Source organism: Micromys minutus (genome assembly GCF_963924665.1).
Source record: "Micromys minutus genome assembly, chromosome: 1".
NCBI lineage: Eukaryota > Metazoa > Chordata > Mammalia > Rodentia > Muridae > Micromys > Micromys minutus.
Window position 1 is genome coordinate 67,983,200 of NC_137969.1, and position 27,115 is coordinate 68,010,314.

General features: G+C 38.5%; 1 protein-coding gene across 2 annotated transcripts in view; it reads left to right on the forward strand.

Annotated features, from left to right (window-relative positions):
• Positions 1-25,226, forward strand: part of RGS7 (regulator of G protein signaling 7) — a 393,216-nt gene extending 367,990 nt beyond the window's left edge. Inside the window, exons 15-18 of one of the 2 annotated variants that reach the window (XM_080924215.1) lie at positions 4,594-4,780; positions 5,886-5,975; positions 17,618-17,695; positions 24,540-25,226. In XM_080924215.1, coding sequence (XP_080780341.1) covers positions 4,594-4,780; positions 5,886-5,975; positions 17,618-17,671 — 331 coding nt within the window. In that variant the 3' untranslated portion in view covers positions 17,672-17,695; positions 24,540-25,226. The remainder of the gene's footprint in view (positions 1-4,593; positions 4,781-5,885; positions 5,976-17,617; positions 17,696-24,539) is intronic. The other variant, XM_080924214.1, reaches the window with a different exon arrangement.
• Positions 25,227-27,115: the final 1,889 nt, after the last annotated feature.

Below are 27,115 nucleotides of genomic sequence, written 5' to 3' on the forward strand. Positions count from 1 at the left end.
ACAACATCCATAGCCTTTTAACATGGTATATAGTACATACACACCGGAGTAACAAAGACATAATCTTTTGGGAAGAGTTCAATCACAAAAATTGTATCTGTACTGTTATTTTAAACATTAGCACCTACTTATTAATATAAGTTTCCAATCTCACTTCTTCAGTAAAAAAGCGAGTGAATGGATCAATTTAGATCTTAGACCAAAATCTAAGGGCATCTTTTTCTTTTTATTGTGTGCCTTTAAATGCGGTTGAGCAATTGATCACTTCTCAGCCGTTCAGCTAAGATTAAGCACAAGCTGCAGTAACTAGTGGTGCCTGGAGAAGAGAAAGAGATCAGGGCACCTGTTTGTTCCATCGATCCTAGACATCATTCTGATTTGTTGAAATATTCTCTACCTAGCAAAAGCTTTCTAAAATATGACACATTGAAGTGGATGTTCACAGGTCTGCTTAAGGTGATGGAAACAATGTTTTCACTACATGAAACTTTATTTATTTATTATTATTTTTACTGGGAGAGTTTTCATTCATTATTCTTTTGAAACCTGATATCCTGTTTCCACTTTATCATGTCTTACTAGGCCCTGTGAAATTCATTTATAGAAAGATAGTGGAATTAAGCTAGACAAAGAACTGTTGCATTTCTTTTAGGAGATAATCAGGAATGTGCATAAAGGTTGCAGCTGTCTCACAGTTAGACAGATGGACCACAGTCTGAATTGGAATCCTTTCATTTATTCTGTGTCTGTCTTAGGTTCTTGTGTGTGCTTTCTTGTTGTTTTATGGAGTTTGGGGAGTCCTGGGGATTTTGGGGGTGGATACTAATTAAAATTTTCTAAACTGAGCATATATCATAAATGATAAGTACAAGAATGCATTATTAATAACTCAAACAAACAATATTTTGAACATTTCAGTACATATGTGTATGGCAGGATAAGTTTCTTTTTCTTTTTCTCTCTCCTTCTTTTTCTTCTTCTTCCTCTTTCTCCTGCTCCTCCTCCTCTTCTTCTTCTTTTTCTCCTCCTCCTTCTTTTTTTTCTTCTTTTGTTTATTTTTTGTTGTGTTGTTAAAGAAAAAATAACAGTAGCATCTAAGCAAATAAAAAGCTCTGTTTGCAGTAAGAACACAAGTAACCCCATAGGAAGGGATGCTGATGCTGAGTCTCCTTAGAGCAGAGAGTAAAGAGGGAAATGTAACACAGACGCACTGCAAACATCTAAGCAGAAATGGTTCACAGGCTAAGAGTAGGTGATGAGAAGACAGCTGGTCCAAAAACTAAAAGCAAAGATGCTAGGAAGCAGAGGAGCCTGTGAATATTGGGCTTCATGGAGGAACTGGGTCAATGACACATCTTTAATTTCTGTTACATCTTTGCTATTTTTTATGTTAAACCTATGCTATACTAATATTTTGGAGTGGAGATTATACATAGGTCTATCGGGACTAAGGCTTGGTCAGTAAAGTACTTGCTCTGCAAGCATTAGAATCTAAGTTGGATCACCAAAACCCATGTTTAAAAAATATGATTAAACCACTCCTGGGCATATACCCAAAAGTAGCACCAATATCTAACAAGGACACATTCTTAACAATGTTCATAACAGCCTTATTTATAACAGTCAGAAGCTAGAAAGAACCCAGATGTCCTTCAACAGAGGAATGGATTCAAAAATCGTGATACATATACACAATGGAATACTACTCAGCTATTAAAAACAACGAGTTTATGAAACTCCTAGGCAAATGGATGGAACTTGCAGCTATCATCCTATGTGAAGTAACCCAGTCACAAAAGAAAACCCATGGTATGTAATCTCTTATAAGAGGATACTTGCCCCCCTCCCCCCCAAAAAGAGCTCAGAATACCAAGAAACCATCCACAGAACATATAAAGCTCAAAAAGAAGGAAGACCAGAATGTGGATGTCAACAAAACAGAGGAGAAAATACAAGATCAATAGAGGAGCAGGGATTGAAGAGAAGATCTACAGAGACTGCCTCACCTGGAGAACCACCATATAGGCAGCCACCAAATCCAAGCACTATTGCTGATGCCAAGAAGTGTTTACTGGAAGACATGGATGTCTCCTCAGAGGCTCTCCCAGAGTCATACAGCTACAGATGAGGATGCTTGCTGCTACACATCAGACTGAACACAGGAACCCCAATGAAAGAGCTAGAGAAAGGACTGAAAGAGCTGAAAGATTTGCACCCTCATGGGAAGAACAACATCATCATCAGTCAAGGCACTGAGGTGGAGAGGGCGATTGGGAGAGAGAACACCATCATGGAATCAAATTGAGGAAGAGGAGGGAAGGGAGTGGGGGGAAGGGTATAATATTTAAAATGTAAATACAGAGAATATCCAATAAAATAGAAAAAAAATCTGAGTATAATGATTCATATTGTAATCATAGGATGAGTGAACCCTAGGTACTTGGATTCGATTGTTGAAATAATTCAAAAAGTAAGAATGCTTCTTTCATAAGCCTGGCAGCCTCATTTAAATCTTTGAGACCCATAAAGAAAAGAAAGGACTAATGCGCACAGCACATTCATATTAACACATGATACATACACACAGATGCACATAAACACAATAACACACAATACACACAGATACAACACACCACACATGCACCACACAGACACAATACCACACTTACACACAAACACACTACACCACACACACATATACACATACATACACACACTATTAATAAAGAATATAAAAATAACATGGATGAATTACAGAACATGCAGACATAAATATTAACATGTCTTACATATGTATTTCTTGAGTTGTCTATAATATGTCTATCATGTTCTTTATTAGATATAGATAAATGATAGGAAGACACAGTTGTAGACATGATTTTGAATTCTCAATGTATACTTTATGTATACTTCTCTGATTGCACTATTTGGCCTTCATTATTTTTGACAGATATAAATCTAATAATAAAAACATGCATTGTAAATATCTGTACCTTATTTCATAGATAATCAGGATATGTCTCAACTCAGCATTTTGTACAAGGGCACAGTGCATGAAGTGGCATTTATGTTTTTATGGACCAGTAGGAACCTACTGTCCATCTTTTTTCCCCCAAGTCTAAACCATACTCTGGCTTCCACACAAATATCTGTTTCTCACAATAAAGACACAGTGATTCTGACAGCAAGCAGGGCTGTAATTTTCAGTTCAACAGCTCTCAAGGCATCATTATCCAAGCAGCAGCAGTCTCTAGACTTTGAGGTCTAGACCTGATACTGGGGGACCGTGTTTCTTCATTTATCAGGATGATGGAAGTGAAGAGATATTGCTTATCCACCTCTGATTCCTCTTCAAACACACCCTCTGTCTTCTGTTGCCAACTTTTTGTGAAATCAATGTGGTAATGGCGAAGATTTTATCATTAAGCACATAAAGTTGTACCAGGCATTTTTGAGACATTCTTTATGTAACCGGCATCACTGAACTAGTCACTAGTTCTCTAGAAAATAGGCTATGGGCTGGGAGATGGGCTTTTTTATGCCTCTGTACTGATGAGAAAACCAAGATGCAGGGATGTCAGGGCACTCTTAGATTCTAGCTGCTATTAAGGGAAGAGTGGGATTACAACTGGTACCCTCTCCATTTCATTGAGGTAACCAGCTGTGCCACAATAGTGATGAGAATACAGAAGGTGATTCTGTTGTTAGGAAAACAGTGTGTAGTAGGGGTGGTGAGAAAGCTACCTCCTCCAGACCTTCTAGGGCCAACCTTCAACAAATAATCTAATCCTTACATCTCCAGTTCCCTGTTCTCTAAAGTGAGAAGCACATTACCTTATGCAGATTATGATGATTGCAAATACATAGAATATAGTATCTGCACCTTCATTGGCCTCTCTGTGCTCAGATTAGCACCTCAGCTACTGGCTCCTTGACCCTTCCTGTTTTCCAAGTCCATTTAATTCCTGATGTCAGCAAAGGTAGAAGAGCTTCCACTGGACCCGATTTTTCATCCACATACCTCTGTATCGGGACTCTTCTCAGCTCAGCATTCTCAGACTGTCTAGTGTACGCTACCTACAGAAACCCATGGACTTCCAACATTGCAACTATTTTAGTGTGGGTGGGGTTGTTGTTGTTGGTGGTGGTGGTGGTGGTGTTAATGCTCTGCTTGATGAAAACTCTCCTTGTGTTGCTTCAGTGAAATTGAGACTATTCAGAATCAGGGTTCCGGCACATCTGGCTTTAATAAAAACCAGTGAATATCAATGATTTTCAATCTTTCCTACTAATGGGCTTTTGAATTTTAGGGAGGAAAGGCATGAAAACCAAGCGTTCAAAGTAATCTCTATCAACATAAGAAGTTCAAGACCAGCCTGAAATCTTATATTAAAACAGTGAACAATAAAACAAGTGAAAAAAAAAACTTTTATGTCTTTGACTATAACTATTGAGAAAAAAAAAGAAAGAAACCTTGTGGGGGACCTAATATTGGAATCCCAGGAGACAGTGAGCTTGCTGGTGTAGTGAGGGAATGTTACAAGAATTTCCATGGGCAACTTCAGAGCACTCAGGTGCCCTGGTGTCTTGCAGGTTCTGGCTGTCAGTGGAAGACCTAAAAAAAAGGCCTATCCGAGAGGTCCCCTCGAGAGTGCAAGAAATATGGCAAGAATTTCTGGCTCCCGGGGCCCCCAGTGCCATTAATTTGGATTCTAAGAGTTATGACAAGACCACACAAAATGTGAAGGAGCCAGGACGATACACATTTGAGGATGCTCAGGTCAGTACATGGTCTAAGCTCTCAGCGCCACCACAAGGCCAATCATGAATTTTACATGGAAAATTCACGTAACTGGACATAAAATAAATTTTCCCGACTGAGGATAGAACAAAGGCATTTCAAAGTAAATCATCTTTTAAATTTCTGGGGATGTTTTAAAATATAAATTTAGTATTTTCATATGAGAATAGGATGGGCCATTCAGGTTACTTTCATATTGTGTGGTACTGTAGTACTAACTGATGTCTCACCAGACTTGGAAGAAGAAATGTAAGTTCCCCTAAACTGCCCGAACAGAAACTCCCAGGGTTAGATCAGCTCTGAGTTAAATGAATATGTTTTTGTCTTGGCTTGACTACTTTGTCGATCAGCATCCATCAGTAATAGACAGGAGGGGCTAGAGTACAGCTTCTCAGTAGAGTGCTTATGTGGAATGCATGAGGTTTGCTCTCAGTCCAAAGGGTAAGAAAGAGGGGGGAAAATCTACAGACTTTTTAGGAACATAACACAATACCAAAATAAAATAAAAGGCATGGGGATTGGAGGGGGATTTTCACCTACATTAACCCAACAACTAATTTCATGCATTAACCCTGAGCTAAAGTAGGTGTGGAAGATAATTTATCAGAGAATTGTCCCAAGGGCAATATCTGCCTGGGCTTCCTGGTTCTCCCAGAAGATGCAGGTACATAGAGCCTCTCCAATGACTGTGCAGACCCAATGTTACATTATCAACTTTGGGCTTGGAGTCACTTTTCAAGAAAGCCGACTTATTTCTATTCTCAAATGATTCACACAAACTGCCACATTGATTTGAAGCTATTTCAAATGTCCCCTTGATGAAATTCCATTTGTTTAAATGACCACATATGTTCTCTTTTCCTCCTCGGCAGCTCCCAGCCCAATGTAAATATTGTTCTGGGAAAGGAAGGGTGGACTGAAAGATCCAAATGTCTTGTACACATAGGTGCTCTTATCAGCAACATGGTTACTATTTTTAACTACTTCTGTATTTGTTCTGTATCTACCTGAGTGTTCTCATCACAGGGTTTCATTCTTCCATTAAACTGATAGAGGAGCCCTTTTACCCATTCTCTCTTTTCAGGAGCACATTTACAAGCTGATGAAAAGTGACTCATACCCCCGCTTTATAAGATCTAGTGCCTACCAGGAACTTCTACAGGCAAAGAGAAAGGTACTGGTTGTTTAAGACCTCTCTTGATCTCAGTTCCTAGTTATAATTAACCAGACTATATAGCACAACTGGACCAGTTTCAGTTGAGTGGTAAGTATGCATTCTCTGAGACCTTTCCCCAAACCCATCCTTTTCAAGGGGCCCTTTAAGTTTTGTTTTCGTTTGCGTTTCTCCATGTATTATTTTTTTTCAGTTGTTTTTGCAGCTATCCATGTATTACAAGGGCTATTAGAAGCTGTTCTCATGTTTACAGTTAATCCTGAGTATTCCTAGTTAAAGGAAATGAAAAACTCCAGTAAGAAGGAATAGGGTGCTGACACTTAAAGTCATTTTTGTTTACTTACAAACCTAGCATATATGTTTCTAGCAAAACATAAAATTACTTTTTTCAGGGATGGCCGGTGAGGGGCAATAATATTGGCAGATGAATATTTTCATTTGACTTATGTCCAGTGATGTTGGTTTTTTGATGACATACTTTAAACAAAGAGGGTAGGAGAGCACATTTGGTAAGAGTTTCAGTAGCCTTCATTAATGAATTAATCTTGCAATCAGTCTCACTGTTCATACAGGTCATATATAACCAATGGAACAGTAAATAGAAATTCTGTAGGGAAAAACCAACCTCCTTCATTATTCTGTTAATGTTAACACAACATAGATTCTTAAAATTCTGAGATTAAGCTACAGTTCCATTATCATTTAGAGTGATGTGTATTTTTTCATAGTCTGTTGCCTTTACAAATTAAAATAGTTGCAAGTGGCCATACTGCTCAGTGTGGTGGCTAAATGTCAAGTGTTCCTTCATCACAGCTACAGGCTTCAATAAGAGACAGAATCAAGTGAGATTTCCATCCTTTGAGCAAGGTCGAACCTGCAGCAACTCTTTATCAAGTCAATGATATCAAAAGAAATCCAACTTCTGAGAATATTAGGAACCAATTCTTAAGAAATCCTACCAGATTTTCAGCAATTTAGGCTTTGCAAGCACCAGCATAAAAGCTTGCCACATCTACATTTCTGCTTAACTTGATTTTGCTTTAAGTTACACCATTTTGTTTGCTCAAGTATATTTTTTGTTTTGTTTTGTTTTTATGATAAAAATCATTCATGAACAAAGAACTTGGATCCAGTGATGAGACACGTCCCTTGTTAACCCATGTGGGGCATGGGTTTCATATGTGGGCTTACCATCCTGTCTTTTTCTATTCTGTTTTTCTTGCTTTTTTATTTTAAATTCCCTTTGTTTCCCTTCACCCTACTCCCTTCACTTTTCCCAAACATTTAAGTCTGGAAACTCAATGGATCGCAGAACATCTCTTGAGAAATTTGCACAGAATATGGTAAGTTTTACCTTTTCTGAGGAATTACAAGTTTCTATCTTCAATGGAAGTTCCCTGTTTTGAATCCCTTTGCCCACCTTGATTTCCGTGACACAAAAAGTATTGTTTCTATTTAAACCCATAATCCTGCTTCCTACTTATCTTTCTCCCCAGCCCTTTGTAGAATAGGAGCAAAGCCGCCATGCAGGAACTACCGCATGGGCTGAACTAAGGTTTGAAAAGAAGTGTGTATCACGGTGTAGACAATGAAGGAATAAGTTCCTCTTGTGTCTGTGTTTCATGTATCCTTTTCCTTATTAACAATAGCTGCATGCAACTTTTTGCTCTTACCCCAACTCTTCAATACGTTTAAAAGATTAAGACAATGAAAGCTTTGTGCTTTCAACCTTTGAAAGGAGAAAATGATCCAATGAGCATTTGAAAGCCACGTGGTGATGGTAGCAGGCTGAGCTCCCTACCTTTAAGGACCCACTGGTGTATAGCTCTTGTTCTTTATTTTCCTCAAAGGTGTTGAACATTGTCGCATTAATCTAAGAAACCAGTAACCTTTTTCCCAGAATGTCTGTAGCCTCTCGCCATGTGTTTTGGTGATATATATTTGTTTGTTGGATTCTCTTGTTATTTTTATTTTATTTATTTTCATTTTTTTGTACTGTACCAGTGCCTTTGGAACTTTCTGACATTTTGTAAGCGCAAACTAAAGACTTCAACACATTTATTTTTATAGGGCAGAAACATCCCTATTTTTCCATGCCATAAAAACTGTACACCAACACTGAGGGCCAGCACTAACCTGTTATGAAAAGAGGTAGAAGAATCTTGGTTTCTACTCAAGTTTGTCTGCATCATCTGTGGAGTCGTGTGGTTAGCTCCATGCTGCTCTTTGTGTGTGTATGTGGGTGTGCTGTGGCTTTTGTTGTGATGGTCAACTTAAGTGGAGTTATGTGTGCTGAGATATAAGCAACCTGAGTTCAACAAACATGATGTTTGTGTTTAGTTTCCTTCAAGGCTTCACACAGTGGGAAATACAAATTCACTTGACAGCTGTTGTGTCTGCACAGAGTATTTGAAAGACTTTAAACAGCTATGTAGACTTTGAATAGTCAATGTGATTGCATCAATTAAAAGGATAGAGAATGAAAGGTCCCAAGAATTTATTCACACTAAAAACTTTACAGCCTTTTGGCCAGGTTCTGTTGGAATATCTGTCCTTTAGAGTTTCATTTTAAAATATTACATAAATCACAATGGAGAAAGAAAATGTCAAAATATCTTTCTAAGGTTTTTATTGGGAAAAGAAGCCACATATATTATAAAGTACTCTTTCTACTGCTGGAGAACTATTTCAAATTAATCCTTTCCTATTATAATGTGAAAAGAATATTGTTTTTTAAATTTGCAATGGAACTTTCTGTGTTCACATTTAAAATAATATCATGACTTGGAGTGGGCAGAAGGGAGAAGTAAAACATTTCACTCCAACTTCTAACCATATCTGACCCGGTCTCATTTTTATGAAATAGTACTACATGATCCGCACTGGGCACTTTAAGAACAAAAACAATAACGAACAAGAGGAAGCTGGCCTTGATCCATTTGCTCTCCCTTCCATCACAAAATATACAGTTATTGGCTAAGATTCAAATAGTCCTTCGTCTCAGAAACCTGTGGAAGGAGTAGAGCTTGGCTTAAAGATGCCTAGTGGTTAAACAAGATATCAGTATGTAAGGGGAGAGATGAACTACTTCTTGCTACTGGAGAGAGAGCTTGTGTTATGTGTAAGTAGAGGACTCTCAGAAGGACGAACATTAACTGTTATAGGACTTCACTGGTAAAGAAGTGCCAAGTCCTCTATAAAAGGGAAGGAGAGGAAGGCCTGAAAGGCTGAAGACAAAAGTTAATCTCTCTCTCTCTCTCTCTCTCTCTCTCTCTCTCTCTCTCTCTCTCTCTCTCTCTCTCTCTCTCCCTCACACACACACACACACACACACACACACACACACACACACACACACATACAGTTAAACCATACTAATTACTTTTAGATACCCCTCAGATAGCATAAGTCATCTTCCATCAGAGAAAATAAAACAAAATTTTTATTCAATATTCTGTTTTGGGGGCTACTGTGAAGAAATTATTAAAGAATTCTGAAAAGTTCCCTCAATGCACAGAGTAATTTCAGGTTTAGAAGGTGTACTGGGAATCATAAGTGTTGATGTAATAAGTTTTATAGGAGACTGTTATAGGATCGATTAAATGATTTTCAACACCAAGAAAAGTATAAGAGATGTGATTTTAAGGTAGAGACATATCAGGGGAAAGATAGAGTTGGCACTAGCAATTATGTGTGTTCCTAGGTGCAGGTGTCTACATGGTGGATAGCATCCAAGGCAGACATGGAGCAGAGAAATCATACATCAACAGATCTCACTGTGAACCTGGGTAAAGGAAATGGCAACACCCATTATTGAATACCTGCCACGCAACAGGCATTGTGCTGGGCACAAAATATTCTAGAAAATAATCTGACCCTGCAAAGTAGGATTTGTTGTACATATTTATTTACCCATTTTATAGGTGAAAAATAATAGGGAGGTGCATCTTCACAGAATATGATCTTTCCAAAACAATACAGTGAAGGAGCTGGCTAGGACCAAAACTTTATTTCTTATTTGCCACCCAGGCACAGCGTACTTTCCAACTCAGGCCCACTACTGATCAATGCTGATCTTAGGGAGTTTAACTTTAAACTAAACTGTTTAGTGTTTCTATATAGTACATTTATAACCTGGGTGATAAGAACAATATCAGTTTTTTATCATCCCAGAATCATTGTTTTTGTAGCCAGCACTTTCCTCAAACTAAGGAAACATCATTAATATCTAAGCTCCCTTTGTGCCCCACAAGCATACTAGAGGACCACCCTTACAGAAGCAGCTAGACTTACATCATAGCTTCAGCGTTCCTAGAGCATCTCTTCCCCCTCATATGTTTGGTTTTTGTCTGTATGCTCAACAATTCCAGAGTGCCTCTGGACAGATGTTATCTTTTTTTCTCAATAAGACCTCTTCCCTGACATCACTCACTCGTTGCTGAGTTTGGAGCCAGGATTGGAAACAGAATTTGCTTACTTTTTACCTATTATTCGCAACAGACTCCCTTTGTTCTTCCCACTAATTCCCTAACAGGTAAAAGAGTATAACTCACATTTATGTGTTGCCTTTACACTGGGTTGCTGTTTTAAGGGAAAGAAAAGAACCTATTTTTCTTGCAGCTTGTTCTTTGTTTCTGTATTTTCCTTACCATTAGAGAAATCGCTTCAGGTCTATTCTTCAGAGGTCAGCAGGTTCTTGTCTGCCCTCCAGTGTCGTTCATACTAAGTTGGCTTTATTCTTCTCTCCTGCGGAGCATGTGTTTTACTGAGTGTGAAGTTGTTGCCTTCCCCCCTCACCATCAAGTCCATCACTGTTTCTCCATCTGTTACATTGCCATAATGCCTATTAACAACAGAAGCCTCCAAGAAGAACAGAGAGGACATAAGGTGAAAAGAGTACGTGAGGGTTGATCAGCAAGGCCATCTGCCAAGTTTCATAAATCAAGTACCCATGACTCTTCTCTCCATTGCTTGTGTGAGGAGGAAACTGAATCAGCTTGGCTTTGAGTTAGAAAAGTAGAGATGTAGAAATGACTACGAGGGTATGCTAGTGATGAGTTCCCAGGAACTCAGTAAGCTAACCTCCTTTTGGATAGAGTTTTGTCCCATCCCAATGAAAGGCGGTTTTCTTTAGAGCCTTTTAAAGAATCAGTAGAAAAACTGCAAAGGTCTGAGTCACATCATGCCCTCTGCTCTGGCCTATTTGTACTAAACTGAAGCACCAGACGTTGTCATTACCTTCTGCAGTATAATGCGTTGTCAGGAGCAGTGATGGATTTTTGGTCTATGGCTCTGGTGTTAGGGAACCAACCCTGGGTTTCACACATACTGGCTAATGTTATACCACTGAGAATAAGTACCCCAGTTCCCACTTTATGAGACAGTCCATCTAGGGTGTTAGATTGACTGGGAAAGAAGTTGATCTTTCTGAATTAAATCTGCATTAACAATGTAGCTCAGTAGTATAAATATTGACAGGATAAAACATAAATACAAAGCATTAAACAATGATAAAGATTGAAAACAGTTATTCGTGAATGTTCTCTTTAGTAAAGTGAATAAATTTGCTTTGTCTGTTTTTCAAAGAGAGTTTCCCTTCTTAGGGCTTGTCTTGCACTTTATACTCTCCTCTCTCCTGCCCTTGTCTCTTGAGGGACAGGATTCCAGGGCTTCATCGCCACACTGTGGTGAATAAGATCCTTTATCTTGTTCTACACAGAATCTGTGTTGGCATTAACATGTTCTTCAGCCTTGGACTTTCACACGCTTATTCACCTCAGCACAAAATCTGGTTCTGGGTCTTACCTTGAGGATTTTAGAAATCTTTTTAACTGCTGGATTTCACTGAATCAGATCTTCCCTTACTTATTTATCCCATTAAAGATCAAAATATGACAAGTATCCTTCAAGTTAAATGTGGATTTTCTTCAACTAATATATTAATTTAAAATTGAACTTATTGTTTAACTGTAATATAACTGTACAAGGAAACTTCTCACTTGCTCAATCTTGTACATGGTCTTATTTCTTTTCCTAACACAAGATCGCACATCAGTGATAAAAAGTGACCCATTCTGGGTGGTAGAAATAGACTTCATGTTTACCTGTTTCCCAAAGTGACTTGTGCTATAATTTAATGACAGAAGACATCCCCTGCCAACTTGTTCCCCAATTGCTGAAAACTGCAGGCACTTGATGTTGGTCTTACCTTGTTTTCTAAGGTACCAGTCTTTGAAAAAATGACTTTTAACTTTCTTTTATTAAATGCAGAAATTATATCATGCAATCTCCCCAAGAGTGTTAAACATTTGGGGAACATGGTTCTGTTATGCTGAGAAGTCATGCCCTGAGTAGTGTTGTGGGCTCTGTGTGTACAGCCCCCTTTCCTGCCCATCCTTGGCTGCCTTCTGGTTAGGTTGGAGCACTCCTGATTGAGACTTGGCAGTTTGGGCTTCTCATCATCATAGGGTGGCTGAGCTGTGGAAAGTTCTCTGAAATACCTAGAAAAGAAATAGATATTCTTACCATTACATTGCCATATGAATAACAGACAGGAAATCTGGCTTGGGAATCTAGCATCCTCTTCTCTGTCACTCTCAAAGTACTGCTATATGAACCATTATACTAGCCTTTCTACCATTTATCAGTATGTATTTCATCTCTGTGGGTCATGGGCTACCCCTGTGTGCTTTCTCTAAAGATAGCCCATTGAAGATATAGCTTTGTAATAAAGGTTTTGTTTGGCATTTGTGAGGTTCTGAGTTTCACTCTCAGCACCACAAAAGCATTTCTTAAATTATATATTAGCTTACTTATCCTTGGTCTCCCCTATCATGATATCATTTTTTTTAACCACAGTGAAGCAGGGAGAAAACAGGGAGCATTCCCAAAGTTTATCTTACAGAGTATAGTTCTAGCAAGAAAGTTTCCAGGAAGCCTGTCACATCCTTGATTTACATGAACATCCATCCTAATGAGGCAGACACTTATCATAGCATTCAAACAGATTAGGAACAAAGAGAGAAGAACTTTGGGTTTCATGTCCTTGCCCCTGTGAATTCACCATTAGGAAGGTTTTGTGGACACTTTGTGTCAACTAAAGTGCTATGGCTTTTATTGCTCAGGATGACAGGTACATTAATATGGAAAAAGTGTGTTCGAAATTGCTATGACACCTTTGATGAAGAGCACTTACAAACTGGCCATTGGGCCTCTCCAGTAAACAGAAAGCAAATCTGATCAACAATGAACTAATGTCTCTTCTTCCTTTATGGATCTTAAGCTTCTCTCTTTCATCATTTTGTTGGCAGATAGAGCTATCCATCTTGTTTTAGTGAAACTGGTTGTGGTAATAACTTGCCTGGGAACATAATTTCAGTTTCCCCACAGCATAGTATAAATCCATTGGTGAAATGTCTTTGGACCATATAGCATAATTTAGTTTGGACAGGGTAACTTTATTCTCCCCTGACAGCACCATTAGTTCTGAAATTATCTCTCAAGTTATACAAGCTGTTAGCTGTGAATGGTATGTTGCTACAGATTACCCACTGTACCCCCAGAGGCTCCCAGGGAGGACAGGTGTGACTGCCCGGCAATGTTCACATTGTTGCTACATGTGCCTGAGGAAAAATTTGATCAAGAATTTCCTAAATTCTTTTCTACTGCGTGTAAAGGGCTGGGTTTGTGCTGCAGGCTGGAAGACCTCAGGGAAGATCATCATCGGAGACACTTCTGAGATAAAGCTACAGCTCAGTATTAGCCTCTATTCAGGCACCACTTGGTTCCTTCCTCTAACAAATAAATAGTGATTATTAAGTCCCTACTCTGGATAATTGCTATCTTTTCTGATTGGGAATCCATAGATAATAAGACATAAAACCTGCTTCAAGCATTATTCATAATTGTAAGAAGACAGAGGTGACTCAGATTACTATCTTGGGATTCTGCTACCATGCATATGTAAATTGATTCTCTCTTCCTATGGAAGCTGACTGTCCAGTGAACAAAACAAGGCTCCCACCAGCTTCCTCAATGTGAGTCACACTGGCTTTTCTGGGATCTCAGAGAAAAAAAAAAGGATTAAAGCCCAAGTAAAAGACCTAAAAGATCAAAACTAGAAAGAGGTCCAAGAACTCAACAGCCTTGGGCCAGGACTAGTGTGGAAGTTTCCAGGGAGAGCAGCGGAGTGGAGAAGACAATCAGGGAACTGGAATGTGTTTGGGATTTGCCCAGTGGACACACACACACACACAAACACACACACACACACACATACACACACACACACACACACACACACACACATACACACACACACACACACACACACACACACACACACACACACACACACACCTCTTGGGCTGCAGATGGTTGCAGTGGGGAAAGTTCAGAGATGCTGCATAGAGGACGGTCCTTCTATGGGATCCGTGGCTACTGTTCTAACACACATTAGGTGCTTATGACTGGAACATGGCTGCTCATGTAAGAGAGCTAAAGGAAGAAGATTTAGAATAGCAATATATTTACTGCAATGTATTAACACTGCATTTACTGGAAAGTGAGATTAAACTTGGAACTGTATGAGTTAGGGGTCATGATTGTGATAAAGGAGCTAATATCATCTTTAATTGTCACTGTTTTTATTTGAAGATTGTTGAGCTTACATTATGACACCAGTATGCTTGAGTCTCATATCCATGGGTTAAAGTGTCACTTAATAAAGCAGAAAGACCTAGGAATGGTTGCATGTGCATAAATGCTTAGCATCACAGCACCTGGCAACATAACTTTGTAGATTGTCAACTCAACTTTGTAGATCGTCAACTCAGCCTCAGTCTAAGTTACCACAGTAAGTCTAAATTACCTCTATATGGCATGCAGCAGGAATTTTAAAATGTATCAGTGTTCTAAGGACAATGGTGTGTATTTTCTCTTATAAATTTATTTCATATAGCTGGGAAAAGTGTAAATGAGACTTAAGTGGATAAAGACAGGTCTCATTGTGATGTCAAATTTAATTGCCATAAACAGTGAAGTCAGATTTCAATTACAACCCCTTGTTAGACCATGTACTTGGCAATTCTATCTCTTGGCCAAGCCACCTATCTGTCATTTTCTTTCATCCATTGTAAAACCATATATGGGGTCATCTATGTTCCCTGACACTCCCCTGTGAGACATTTTTCAGAAAAAAGAAAATCACTTTGATGCTGATAGAACACGGCAGAGGTAATCTTTTACTTTTTATAATCTGTGCTTGTTCCTGGAGACCATTTAAAATAGCAAGACAAGAGTCCTCCTTGTAGATGTCATAAGCCTTCCTGGAAGTATTATGAGTGCATCTGTAGACATCCCATAATGGCTTCCATAGTCCTGGCAGATCACATAGCAAGCATGGATTGGACAAGTTCTGCTGAGTGCATACAGCCTTACAGTCTCACTCCTGTAGCATTCTTGTTTGCCAGCAGTCAGAGACTAACAGAGACGTGAACAAATATTGGACAACACTACAGCCATTCATCATTTCTGTGATTGCAACCTATTTGAGGGCAATAATACAACAAACCATAGCAACTACTGAACCTTTAAAGTATAATCTAGAAGAAAAAACAATATTCAGCTCTAATTGTTTTGTTTCTGCAAATCATACAGATAACTTTGGCATTTTATTTTTATCTAGTTTATAAACAACACACACACACACACACACACACACACACACATACACACAATGTAACACAGATACTTGTCAGTTGCTACTTAGGAGAACAATAACATACCATTAATATGAGTGTTCACTTAAAGTATACATATTACTGTCTAACAAAAATATATTACTAGTAGTAGAAATAAAGCAAAATTCATTGGAAAATCTTTCTCTTCTACTTTTAAATTGTAAATCTACAAGCTGTTCAGAGAAAGTATGGAAAAAGAAGGCATTATGGGCATCTCAGAACTGCAAAGGAATTTAGCATAATCTCTTCACCCAGGGTCGATAGCTAGAGACTTCTTTCATGAGCTCAGTGTCTTTGCTGGCCCCTGAGGTCAAAGAACATAGTAGGTTTAGGTGGCAGAGGCATCAAATCCATCTTTATGAGGTTCCACCCTTGTTTCCAGGAGCATCAGCTCATCTGAGGTCTCTAAGGATTACCTCTGCTTTTGCTTCCTATAACTGAGCACAGTGAGACAAACCCCGTGTCTAGATGATCACCAAGCAATTTCTGAAAGTTATATGTGTCTACTCTCCTACAAATTTTAATTTTTCCTTTAATTAAAATTTCTAAAGTTTTACCTTTCTAAGTTGGATCCAACTTTCTACATCTCCAAGTTACTAGTAGCCTAGAAAATGCAGATTCTGTGAGCCCATCCTCAATAAACTGAATTGCAACCATTCTCTGTGTGTGTCTTTGTCTCCATCTCGCCTAGAGTGGTTGTAAGCATCTCAGGAGAGTATAGCATAAGGCCTGTCTTTTTAGGAGGGTTTACACTTGAGTGCTTCTGACCAAATAACACTACTTCTCACTTAAGCTACATCAGAGTCCCTGCAGGACTTCTTATAGCAAGGTTTGATGGACAGCTCCACTTCCCAACATCTGGTTCATTGATGTCCCACTGAGTTCCAAACCCCTTTTAGCTGATACTTATGATGATCATGTTCTTGGCATGAAGACCATGCTTCATGGGCCTCTGCCTTGTAAAAAACAGTACTTCCCTCTCTCTCCACTGATTGGTACCAAGGACAAAGACAATGTCACAGCTGATAGACTGCTCAATTCCGCCACCGTCCATTTGAATTGTAGAGCATCAAGTCGGTTGTGTTTCCTTTTTATCACTATTATGATCTCTTTGCATTTATATAATTTATTAACATATAAAGTATGACATGTGGCTATGAAAATCATATTTCTAAGAAAACTGAGCTTTTAAAGACTTGATAAGGTGAAGATGCCTTAAAAGCTGTCATTAGATTAAACTTTAATGACTCTTATACTAGGATGAGATTCTCTCCTGCTCTCTCCTTTATTCCCTGAATATTTTGTCACCCCCTTAACATCTCATTTATTTCTGCGCCAGTCTATCCAAAGCTCTCCTAGATCTTAGCCAAGCACAACAGTTGATCAGTGATGCTGTAGGAGACAGATACCACCTGCCTGGCTTTGTCTCTGGAATCCATTCTAACTGGAGACTGCATTTATGTTCAGACCCCAATCACCAACCATGACAAAGTAGCATCGTTTGATGCTCTAACGAAAACATTTTAAAACACTCCTGTTTTTCCATCTGAGCTGTAGTTATGTTTTCTACTCTTGTCTTTTGTTTATAGACTTTCTGTTTGTTGTGTATGCCTTTTAATGTAAATTTGGATTTTTACTTTCTTCCCACTAAGTTCTGCCCTGTTGTTAAAGTTTACACTTCATGGTTCATCTCTGTACTTGCTTCCCACGTTTGCAGTATTTATTGGTTAGTCTGTTGAAGATGATGATCACGTTTCATCATCATGCATGCCTTCCTTCTGCATTCTATAAATGCCCTAAAGTACTGGGAAGATGGCAAAGCTGCCGCTCTAGTGAACAGCACACCTTGGAGGTGGTTGTTTACCTAGTTATGAACTGCATCTTTCTCTGTCTCATCCACAGAGATGCCATGAAAGGCTGCTCCACGCCGTACTTAGCCCAAGAGCCTTTGTTTAAAGCAAGCTCCTGTCCTCAAATCGGGTAAACCCTTTCTAACAACTGTCAATGCGCATGCCCAGATAGATACACAGTTAATGTAGTTGGTATACAGGAAGTTCTTGGTAAATAATAACCATAAGGGCAACTTGCCATTAGGAGAATTAGCAAAGGACCTGGGCCATTTCAATGATAAATGTAAGTAGTCAATAAATATGTGAGAAAGCTAATTGCCTACTCTTATAGTCGAGTACAACCCAGAAAATAACATAACATTCTGCTGAAAAGGCACTTCTTTTTCTTCTAAATGATATCTAGTGCCAGAAGCTGGGTGTAAAATAGGGGCTGGATGTGTTTGTAATCACATTGGTAAACATAGCTGTGCAGTTGGATAAGGCAGGAGGACTATCACTTCAAGACCAGTCTGGACCAGTTAGTGAAATCTGGTCTCCAAATACCATGAATGAAGACTGTGAGTGCAAAATGCTAATATAACCTCAGATCATGAATTAGAAAAATCTAGGATGGAGGAAGGAAGAGAAGGAGAAGCAGAGGGAGGGAAGGAGTGAAGAATGAGAAAATAAGGAAGAATGGAAAGAAGGAAAAAAGGAAAAGAGATTTAAAACTAGATAATTTCATACACTGTTCCTGCAAGCATAAACTGTAACCTTTTTTGAAATGAATATTCTAAAAGCTTCCAAATTTTTGAACTTTAAATCAATAATTTAATTTAAAGTAACTTTGTCCTAAGAAAACCCAGATGTTCTGACACAGATACAAAAGCATTCATTACATAATATAGTTGCTAAATATAGGGCATGCTCTGAATGTCCAGAAAATTGAGACTTTCTTAATCCATCAGAGCCTATCTATTGAAATCCTACACACATATTAAAAATCAGGTTTAGAACAGTTGCTTTTGTGTTTTTTAATATCACATTTGATTAATACATTTTCCCTGTGTGTGTACTATATATAAACATGCATATATGCACACTATACTTGTATATGCTTATATCTCATGAATTATGACACTTTGTAAGCAAGAAATTTTTCTATTGGGTATAATCCTTTGTGATATTTTCTGATCTTTTTTATCATATTTTAAATTTTTCCCTAAATATAATTGCATCTACCTAAATAGTGTCACATTTACCTAGAAAATAGTTTTTTTTATCATAAACACAGGTAACATGGCAATTGATGAAAGTATAACCACTCAAATGGACCTGCTACATATAAGACAATATCTACATTATAATTTCTTTAGATTTTTAAAAAGTTTTAAAATGTAGTTTTGAATGAAAGTCCTGAAATGTTTATAGTTTATTAAGATTTATGCTCAATTTTTTCTTTTGATTCATCTGTATTTTTATCTAATAATGTCTATTGTCTTTTTTAAGGAAATGTAATTATTTGGATCATGAGATTTCTCAGTGCATATAGAGATTTAGGCATTGGTGTTCACGTATTTAACTGTTCATATCTGTATCTTCCTGTTAGAGTCAACATATGACAGAATCCTCTTCCTTCTTTCCTTTTATAGGACCATCTTCCTTTATTATAGGAAGTTGAATACTTTGGGGATATGCAGTCTTGACTCAACTTCTTCTTAACCATCTTCCGAGTTGAAAAGCCTATCTTCTGTTAGTGGACTAGTTCATACATAAGATGAGATCAGTGTCCCCCCATCATTCAATCTTTGCCCCTCATCCTTGCCCAATCCAGCCTCTCCTACCATGAAATAAAAGTAACTTATTCCCAGGACACTGAAATCTTTCTACCTTCATTTGGAAACATTAATTTTTGAAATAATATTTCTAGTGATTGAGTTCAGCTCATGGAAGAAACTTTTGGGGACTTCTATAAGCCTGATAATTTTTAACAGCTATCAACAGGGTGGGTGACTTATCAAATAGTATTCAGAGGCATAAAAGTACATGGGCAGGAAGCTATAAGGGAAGGGAATGGCAAAATTCAGGGGTTAGAGAAAGATTTGAACAAAAAGATTATCATTAAAGGCTGAGTAAGAGAGATAGCTGTGTGAAGAAAAGGGGTCTTCACTGGGAGGACAGTTGGTGACAAGCCAGTAAGCAGAATAGAGGGATAGAGAATGAGTGATTTTGAAATCTAGGTAAAGAGTGAGACCAAAATATTTTTCAATATGAAAGTTAAAGAGATTATATCTTTAGTTCATCTTCTTATACGGGTGTGCTCAAGTGGTCTGCTCTGTTGATTTTATGCCTAGAAACTAGGCATTTGGCAGGTCACATAAACCAATGGGCAGGTAATACTGTCTTTGGGGCATTCTTCTGTAATATGCTTGTAAGTCTTCAGAAACATGTAGAAGCAACATGGGTATTTCCAGGACACCAGCAAATAGAAACTGTAATGAAATAGCCAGAATTATGAGGCCGAGTTAAATAGGAAGGTAAAAATGGAAATAATCTTGTACTCTTAATGCTAAAATCAGAGGTCAGCTGGTACAACTCTGCTCACTTAATTTTCTTCAGGCTACTTGCTGGGCTGTGTACTTTGGTAATATTCATAAAACTTACAGAAGAAATTGCTCAGGAAAATGCAGCTTCTTACACCTGCTAATGGGTCGAGGCCTGCAGAGGAGCAAAGTGGAAAGCTGTAACTGTGTCCCTGTTGTTCCAAGCCCCATGGTGTGGCTAAGAGCCCAGTCTTCCTTTCCATTCTCACAGACTCTACACGTCTGTCTCATCTCTCTGCTTTAAGATCAAGAATAATGTTTTGAGTCAGTTAAAATTTATAACTATGATGAAGTAGTTCACTTGGGAAAGCCAGATCAGTCACACAAGCTAGGCTGAGTGATATAGGTCTATAATTTCAACTTGGAAACTGAGGCAGGAAGTAAAAATCTCAAGTCTTCTTAGTTTGTGGAAGAAGTTCAAGGCCAGTCTGGGCATCTTGATGAGACTGTATCTCAAAATAAAAAATAAATAGAGGGCTGAGGCTACATCTCTGTGGTAGAATGCTAAGGTATGTGTGTGCCCAGGGTTCAATACCTAGATCATAAAATAAGTGTTTTATAAGTTGTTGTTTGGGAGCTTGTTGGCTCTTTACCTCTGGATTACAGCAAAACCTCTTGGAACCCTGTAGGATGGGAAGGGCATGGTCTGATGAAGGTGAAGTTTTATAGTGACTTCAGTGCCAGGCTTGACTTGTTCAAGAATTGATCACATGCTCATTTTTTTTTAGCATGTTCTTCACCAACTGCATATTACAAAGGCTTACAGTATTTTGAGTTTCAGGTTTTGTCTATGTGTCTGCGGTTGTCTTTCCTATAGATTTCTTCCTGCTATAGTCTCTCTCTCCCCAAGACTGACAGCAGAGCTGACATGTCATCTGGCATTCATGTAGTCTAGATATTAAGATAGTATTTCTTCATATGGAATTATTACATCATTGTAAGAAGCAATCTTGGAGGTGAATAGTATTGGTGAGGTTTTACTTGCTAGAGTTGAGAGTTTAGGATTTTGCTGTGAACATCTCTCTAGTCCTTCAATTTACTTACCCAAAGATAATAGTCAGGAACTGATTCCATTGGCTTCTGAGGTACCGCCTGGAACTGGCTCACATGCACTTTAATAGATGCATGTGCATCAGGGAAGGAACAGTGTTGTTAGACCTTCAGTTCTTTCTAATAGGTTGAGCAGTCGAGAGTGTACTCCCAACAGCATGGGCACTGAATCCAGACTTGTGTATTTTATTTTCCACAAAGGACAGGCTGCACACTGGGTCTAAATCTTTACATCTTGGTGAGCCACCAGACATGCTAATTGCTTGCTCTTCAGGCTCTTTAAAGCTCTTAAGATCTTTGCATTGTTACTTGTGCCCAGGATCCCTTTTAATTGTTGCAAGACACAAGTCAATACTCTCATGGTATAGTTGATAAGTCCATACTATACAAGGGCATATACACACAGCTTCTCATTGCAAATCTTTGTTTCTTTGTTATCTCCAATCCCCAAGTTGACTGTGACACTTTCCTTGTGGGCTCCTATGGAAGGATGTTGTTAAGTTACTTCCTCAGACAGATATAATAAGGTTGAACTTTTACCAGTTATGACTTTAGTGATGTCTATAATACACCAGATGGTAGCAGTCTTCATGATTTGTAGGAACTTAAAAACAAATAAAACTACAGAAAGAGAACCATGTTCTCTTTTAAACCAAATGTATAAAGAAAAGGTGGCAAGGATTTCTGTCTAAATCAAATTCAACTGTGTCTGAGTTCAAAATGACACCCCCAAACAGATAATTTATTCTTCTTTTAAGGAATTTCAACCTAAATCATGTTACTCTATAGTTTTAAGACAAATGGTTCTATGCTAGTCTAGCCTTCCGTTCTCCTTCTACCACACCAATAACATAAGAATGTGTAAGCCCGTTTTCAAGATAAATTATTTCATCTCAGAATAAATAATAAATACATTTATGTCAGTAACACAAGACTCCAGTAGTAAGTACAGAAAAGAATATCATCTCTAAGCATAGAAAAGGGATTTTTAATTCTAACAATAGCTAAATACGTTATTGTCTTTGTTTTGCATGGAAAAAGAGTACAGTCTACAGTTTTCGATTATTTAATGATTTTTCTGCCCTTTGCAGAGTCAGAATGGTGATTTTTGGAACTTGGCTTCCTAACAGACCTGATTTCCTTACGTAAAAGATAGTGTTAGCAGCATTTACACCAATTAGGCTGTAGCCAATATAATGTGACTCCATAGGATATCCTAAATCCTAAAGGTGCAGGATTAGACATGGTACTCTTTGTCCATTCAGGCTATAACAAGATACCCTAAGCCAAGTGGCTGATATAACACGAACATTGCTTACAATATGAGAGGCTGGACTCCAAGATCAAGATGTCAGTAGTAGCTGGAGAGGGTGAGGATCCATTTCCTGGTACACAAATGGTAGTCACTTCTTATGTCCTTACATGAAGGGCAATAATCTCACTTTGGTGTGTTCTGGAAAGCTATTATGTGTAGGAAGAGAATGCTGATTACAAACTGCTTATTTATTTATTTCTTTCTTTCTTTATTTATTTTTATGTTTTGTCTTTGGGGGAAGGAGATAAGCATTACCTGGAATGAGATAGTTTCTTTAAATGTGAAAAGTTTCTACTACTAGCTGCTGGAAGCTAAGATGTAGTTCTGTTCCCACCAGAGGAAAATATCTCACAATTGCCATGTGGTCAGCCAAAGACCACACAAAGTATAAGGAAAGCTTATCAAAATGAATTATGGGCTTGATAACTTTTACTAGTGATTATAGAATTATTAATCAATTCTTAATTGCATCATTCTTTACCAGATACAGCAGCTTTGGTCTGAATTTTTGTGATTCCCAGTCAGGAAAAAGAAACCACATATTAAATTCTATAATCCCAAAGAGATAGGACTAACAGGTCAGACTTGTGGACATGCTTAGATCATAGGGAAGGAGATTTTATGAATGAGGTTAGGGGCTTTATGAAAGAGACCCTGAGGAAATTCTTCACCTCTTCTTCCATGTGAGGACCAAAGAACATTCTCTGCCATTTGTGGACCAGAAGAAAGGCCTTTCTAAGAAACCCATATTCAGGCTTGCCAGCAACTTGGAAAAAAATCTTACCTGTTTCTAAGCACTTGGTCTATGAGTTCTCACTCTGGCAACAGCCTGAAACAATGAGGAATTTCTCACCTTGTCTTTAATCAAACTTGACTACAGAGAGCAAGTCAAGAATTCATCTGCAGTACAAGTTATTTCCCACATGCTGTGTCTCAAAACAATCATCCCTTATCTCACCCCTTCCAAAGGAGAAACATTAAATAACTAATTTAATTATATGAATAAGTATTTATATAAAAATCAATTATCAGACCATTTGTTTTTAGATTAGAACCTAAAAAAACAAGAGAGAGAGATAAAACAATGTAACAGTCAATAAGCTGTGTTCTCATTTAAAAAAAGTCAACTTCCAAATCAAGATAGAATACTAGTAATTAATAGAAATGAGTTAGTGGTCAAGATTTCAAAAACAAAAGGAATAAAGGAAAAATTCCATGTACTCTGTAATAGCTTATTAGTAAAGTATGTGGAATTAGAATACATGGAGTGTATCTCTGTCATTTTCTTGTGTTAGAAGAAACCAAGTTGCAGATGAAAAAGGATGTTAACAGTTTGAAAGTTTAAATAGACTTTTATGTAAAGATTTACAGTTGGCTTCTTTTTCTCCATTAACTATACATGGGAGGGATAGACTCAAGTTTGAATTCCTACCAACCATACCCTCAAAAATGCACATTACGAAGTTCAATTGCACCCCTACACATCTTGATATTTGCAAATGTAGGACCAACTTGCCAAAATGCATTCACATGGTCCTGCAGAGCCCCTGGCTCAGACTCCTGTTAGGATGCATATTGCAGGTTGGGAACCTGGGTGTTGCCTCATAGCTCAGCCTCCGTGGAACGTTTATGAACATGTTTATGATTTGCTAATGTGTGCTGTGACCCCATCAGTCTGTGCAGTGGGGGGAGGGCTGGGAGGAGAGGGATGTTTGGGGAGGGTGAATCATTTGTTTGATGTATTCATGCTGGGAGGGTGAGGGCAGGAGGAGGGTTCATCATTATGTTTGAATTCAGGTTAAATTAAGGGGTTTAGTTTGGGGCCTGGATGGCAGAGCCTAATGCTAGAGGTCATGTTTATTAGCATGTGTGAGGTCTAGGGTTTGATTCCCAGGACCACACACCAACAGATAAGGGTCCAGTTTGACCCTCACAAACAGAATTCAGCTATTCTGGAATCTCCTATGGTGCTGCTTTTCAGTGATTGTGAATTATTTTCTTTCCTCATTTGATATTTTTTTCCTCAGGGGAAATCTCTCACATCCAAGAGGTTAACAAGCCTTGTTCAGTCTTACTAAAAGGATCATCTTTGTCACATGAGAGCTGGACGGAGCCATCGCCCATGCCATACGTAGCCCCATCGCTGTTACCTGGAGCCAAGGATGTTGCATGAATGAAGGACGTGAATTGTTCTTTTCTGTGTGCACATAAAGGCATCGCATTTGCCAAGGGACTCTGTCATCTCATTGCCTTCATCTTCATGTATTGTCTGCTTCCCTCTCTCCTCCTACTAAGCTGGATCTGTGTCCTTTCCTTTTTAACGAGTTCAAGTGACAGAATACTTTATTTTTCCTCCTTTCCTCTTTTTTCTTAAAGCTTCTGCTAGATGCACAGTTCACTGAAAATTCAGTCGGTCACAAACTGGGAGAATTGTAAAAGAAAAAAAAAGTATATATCACTAAGTACACACATGGCTTCACATTTATGAAATAATAGAAGGTGTCATCTCACCCGTGTATCCACAGTCTGAAACAAGCACCCGTTTCCATCTATTCTCTGGACATTGTCTGTTCATGTTTCTTGCATTTATTTTTATACCATATTTAAATGAGAAAACACCTTTTACTCCAGATGTATCAAAGTTGACCTCCTCTCTGTAAATTTGTGTATGTTTATATTGTTGTTTTATCTTTCATTAAATGATGCAGAATCTCGTTGCTTTGGAACTTTTTGATGGTGGTGGTACCTGCAAAAGAAAGGGAAGAGAAAGAATTTGCAGCATGTGAGCTGAGGCTTAAGCTGCCACTCCACTATCCCTCTCACCCCCAGTTTATCTCAGGTTTGGATGTATGGAGTCAGGAATACAATACTAGAAGTGTTTCCCCGTTGGGCTCATCTGGGACCAAGAAGAGGTTTTATCTTCTACAGAAACACTGCACCAATCAGACTCCCGTGTTTTTAGACCTGTTTGAGGAGGTTTTTCTGGCTTCTGATGGAGTTGGAATCTATCCTTGACTAAATCCAGTGAATAGTTTAGGTAGAATGGAGCTTTTGACCTTTTCTCTTTAAGGCATATTTCAGAACATAGCCAAGGATGATGTTTCTTAGCTTTCCAGTGGTTGTAGATTCCTTTTGAGAGTTGGGTGTAATTACCAACATCTAATGAAAATGTACTGTTTGCCACTGTCTTATGGGCTCATTGTGACAAAATTCCTAAAACATGTACTTTTGAGGGGAGGGGTCTATGAAGGCTTATCGTTTTTCTAGAGGGGAAGGCAGGCAAGGCAGCAGGGGCAGGAGATGGGTGGGACTAGTCACCGTTCTGTCTGTTATCAGAAAGCAAAGAATGTACAGGAAGCAGAATGTTGCTATCAATTGTCATAAATTGTCAAGTCTCACCCCACCCCTACCCCCAGTGTTTCAATTGCTCTTTCAAGACTCCATGTCCTAATGGTTCCACAACATTTTAAAACAGTACCGTCAGCAGGGCCCCAAGTGTTCAAAGCCATGGTTCTGTAAGAGATAACTCATCTTCAAAGTGGTGAAGCAAAGAAAAGTTCAAAGCAATGAGTTTGACATCACATAATGGTAAACTGAAATTAGAGGAGAGGCACCTCATTTTGTCCTGCTTGGTTCTTGGCTGAATCTCACAGATTAACAAGAATAAAACAAGGTGTGTTCTTACCCAAAGCTTGATAGGATGGGTAACTTCATATGAAAACATACACTTAAAAAATGGCTCCACCTGAGATTTTCTTCAGTTGGCTTGACCAATAATAGAGGGCTTTGAAAAAGATTAGTAGGACCAGGAATGAGAGTCCAATAAGTCAATTGGAAAACTAGAAGGTCCTGAATGATCTGATTCTTCTTAGCATCCTGTCATCTCTAGGGTTATGAATGTTTGCCTCCTCCATGTAGGGGGTGGGAGAGGATGACTCACATGAAGACGATCTTATGATCCAGATGCTTGGAAATGACAGAGAATTCTCCCTACATCTGACATTTCTTAAATCCTTTCGTCTTAAAATACCATGTCAGGATTAGAAGATGGCTCCATAGGCAAAGCCTAATAATCTGAGTGCAATCGCCAGACCCCCCGTGATGGAGAGAACAGCTTCCCACATGTTGTTGTCTGATCTCTATACACATGCCATATTCTGCACCCCCAAGACATGTAAATAAATGAATATAAAAACACTTATGAAAATATTTCACATGGCCTGGAGAGATGGTTCAGTGGTTATGGGCCTTTATTGCTGTTCCAGAGGACCTGGGTTTAACTCTCAGTACCTACATGTCACTTTATAATGATCCATAGCTACAACTCCAGGAGTACTGATGCCCTCTTCTGGCAAAACACAGATAAAATAAGACAAATGAATCTAATTTAGAAGATATTCAACATTCAGAGTACAAAGTTTTGGTGTAATGCTATATGTTGCTGCCAGTATATAAACCTCCAGAGTCTGACTTTAAGACTCAGTACCCAGCACCTGCCCTGAAACTCTTCCCTTTTTGGTAAAATAAGCCATGAGTAGATTCATGTTTCACTGCAGACACATTTTTTGCTGACTTATCAGGACAGTCTTATTCCAAACTCTGT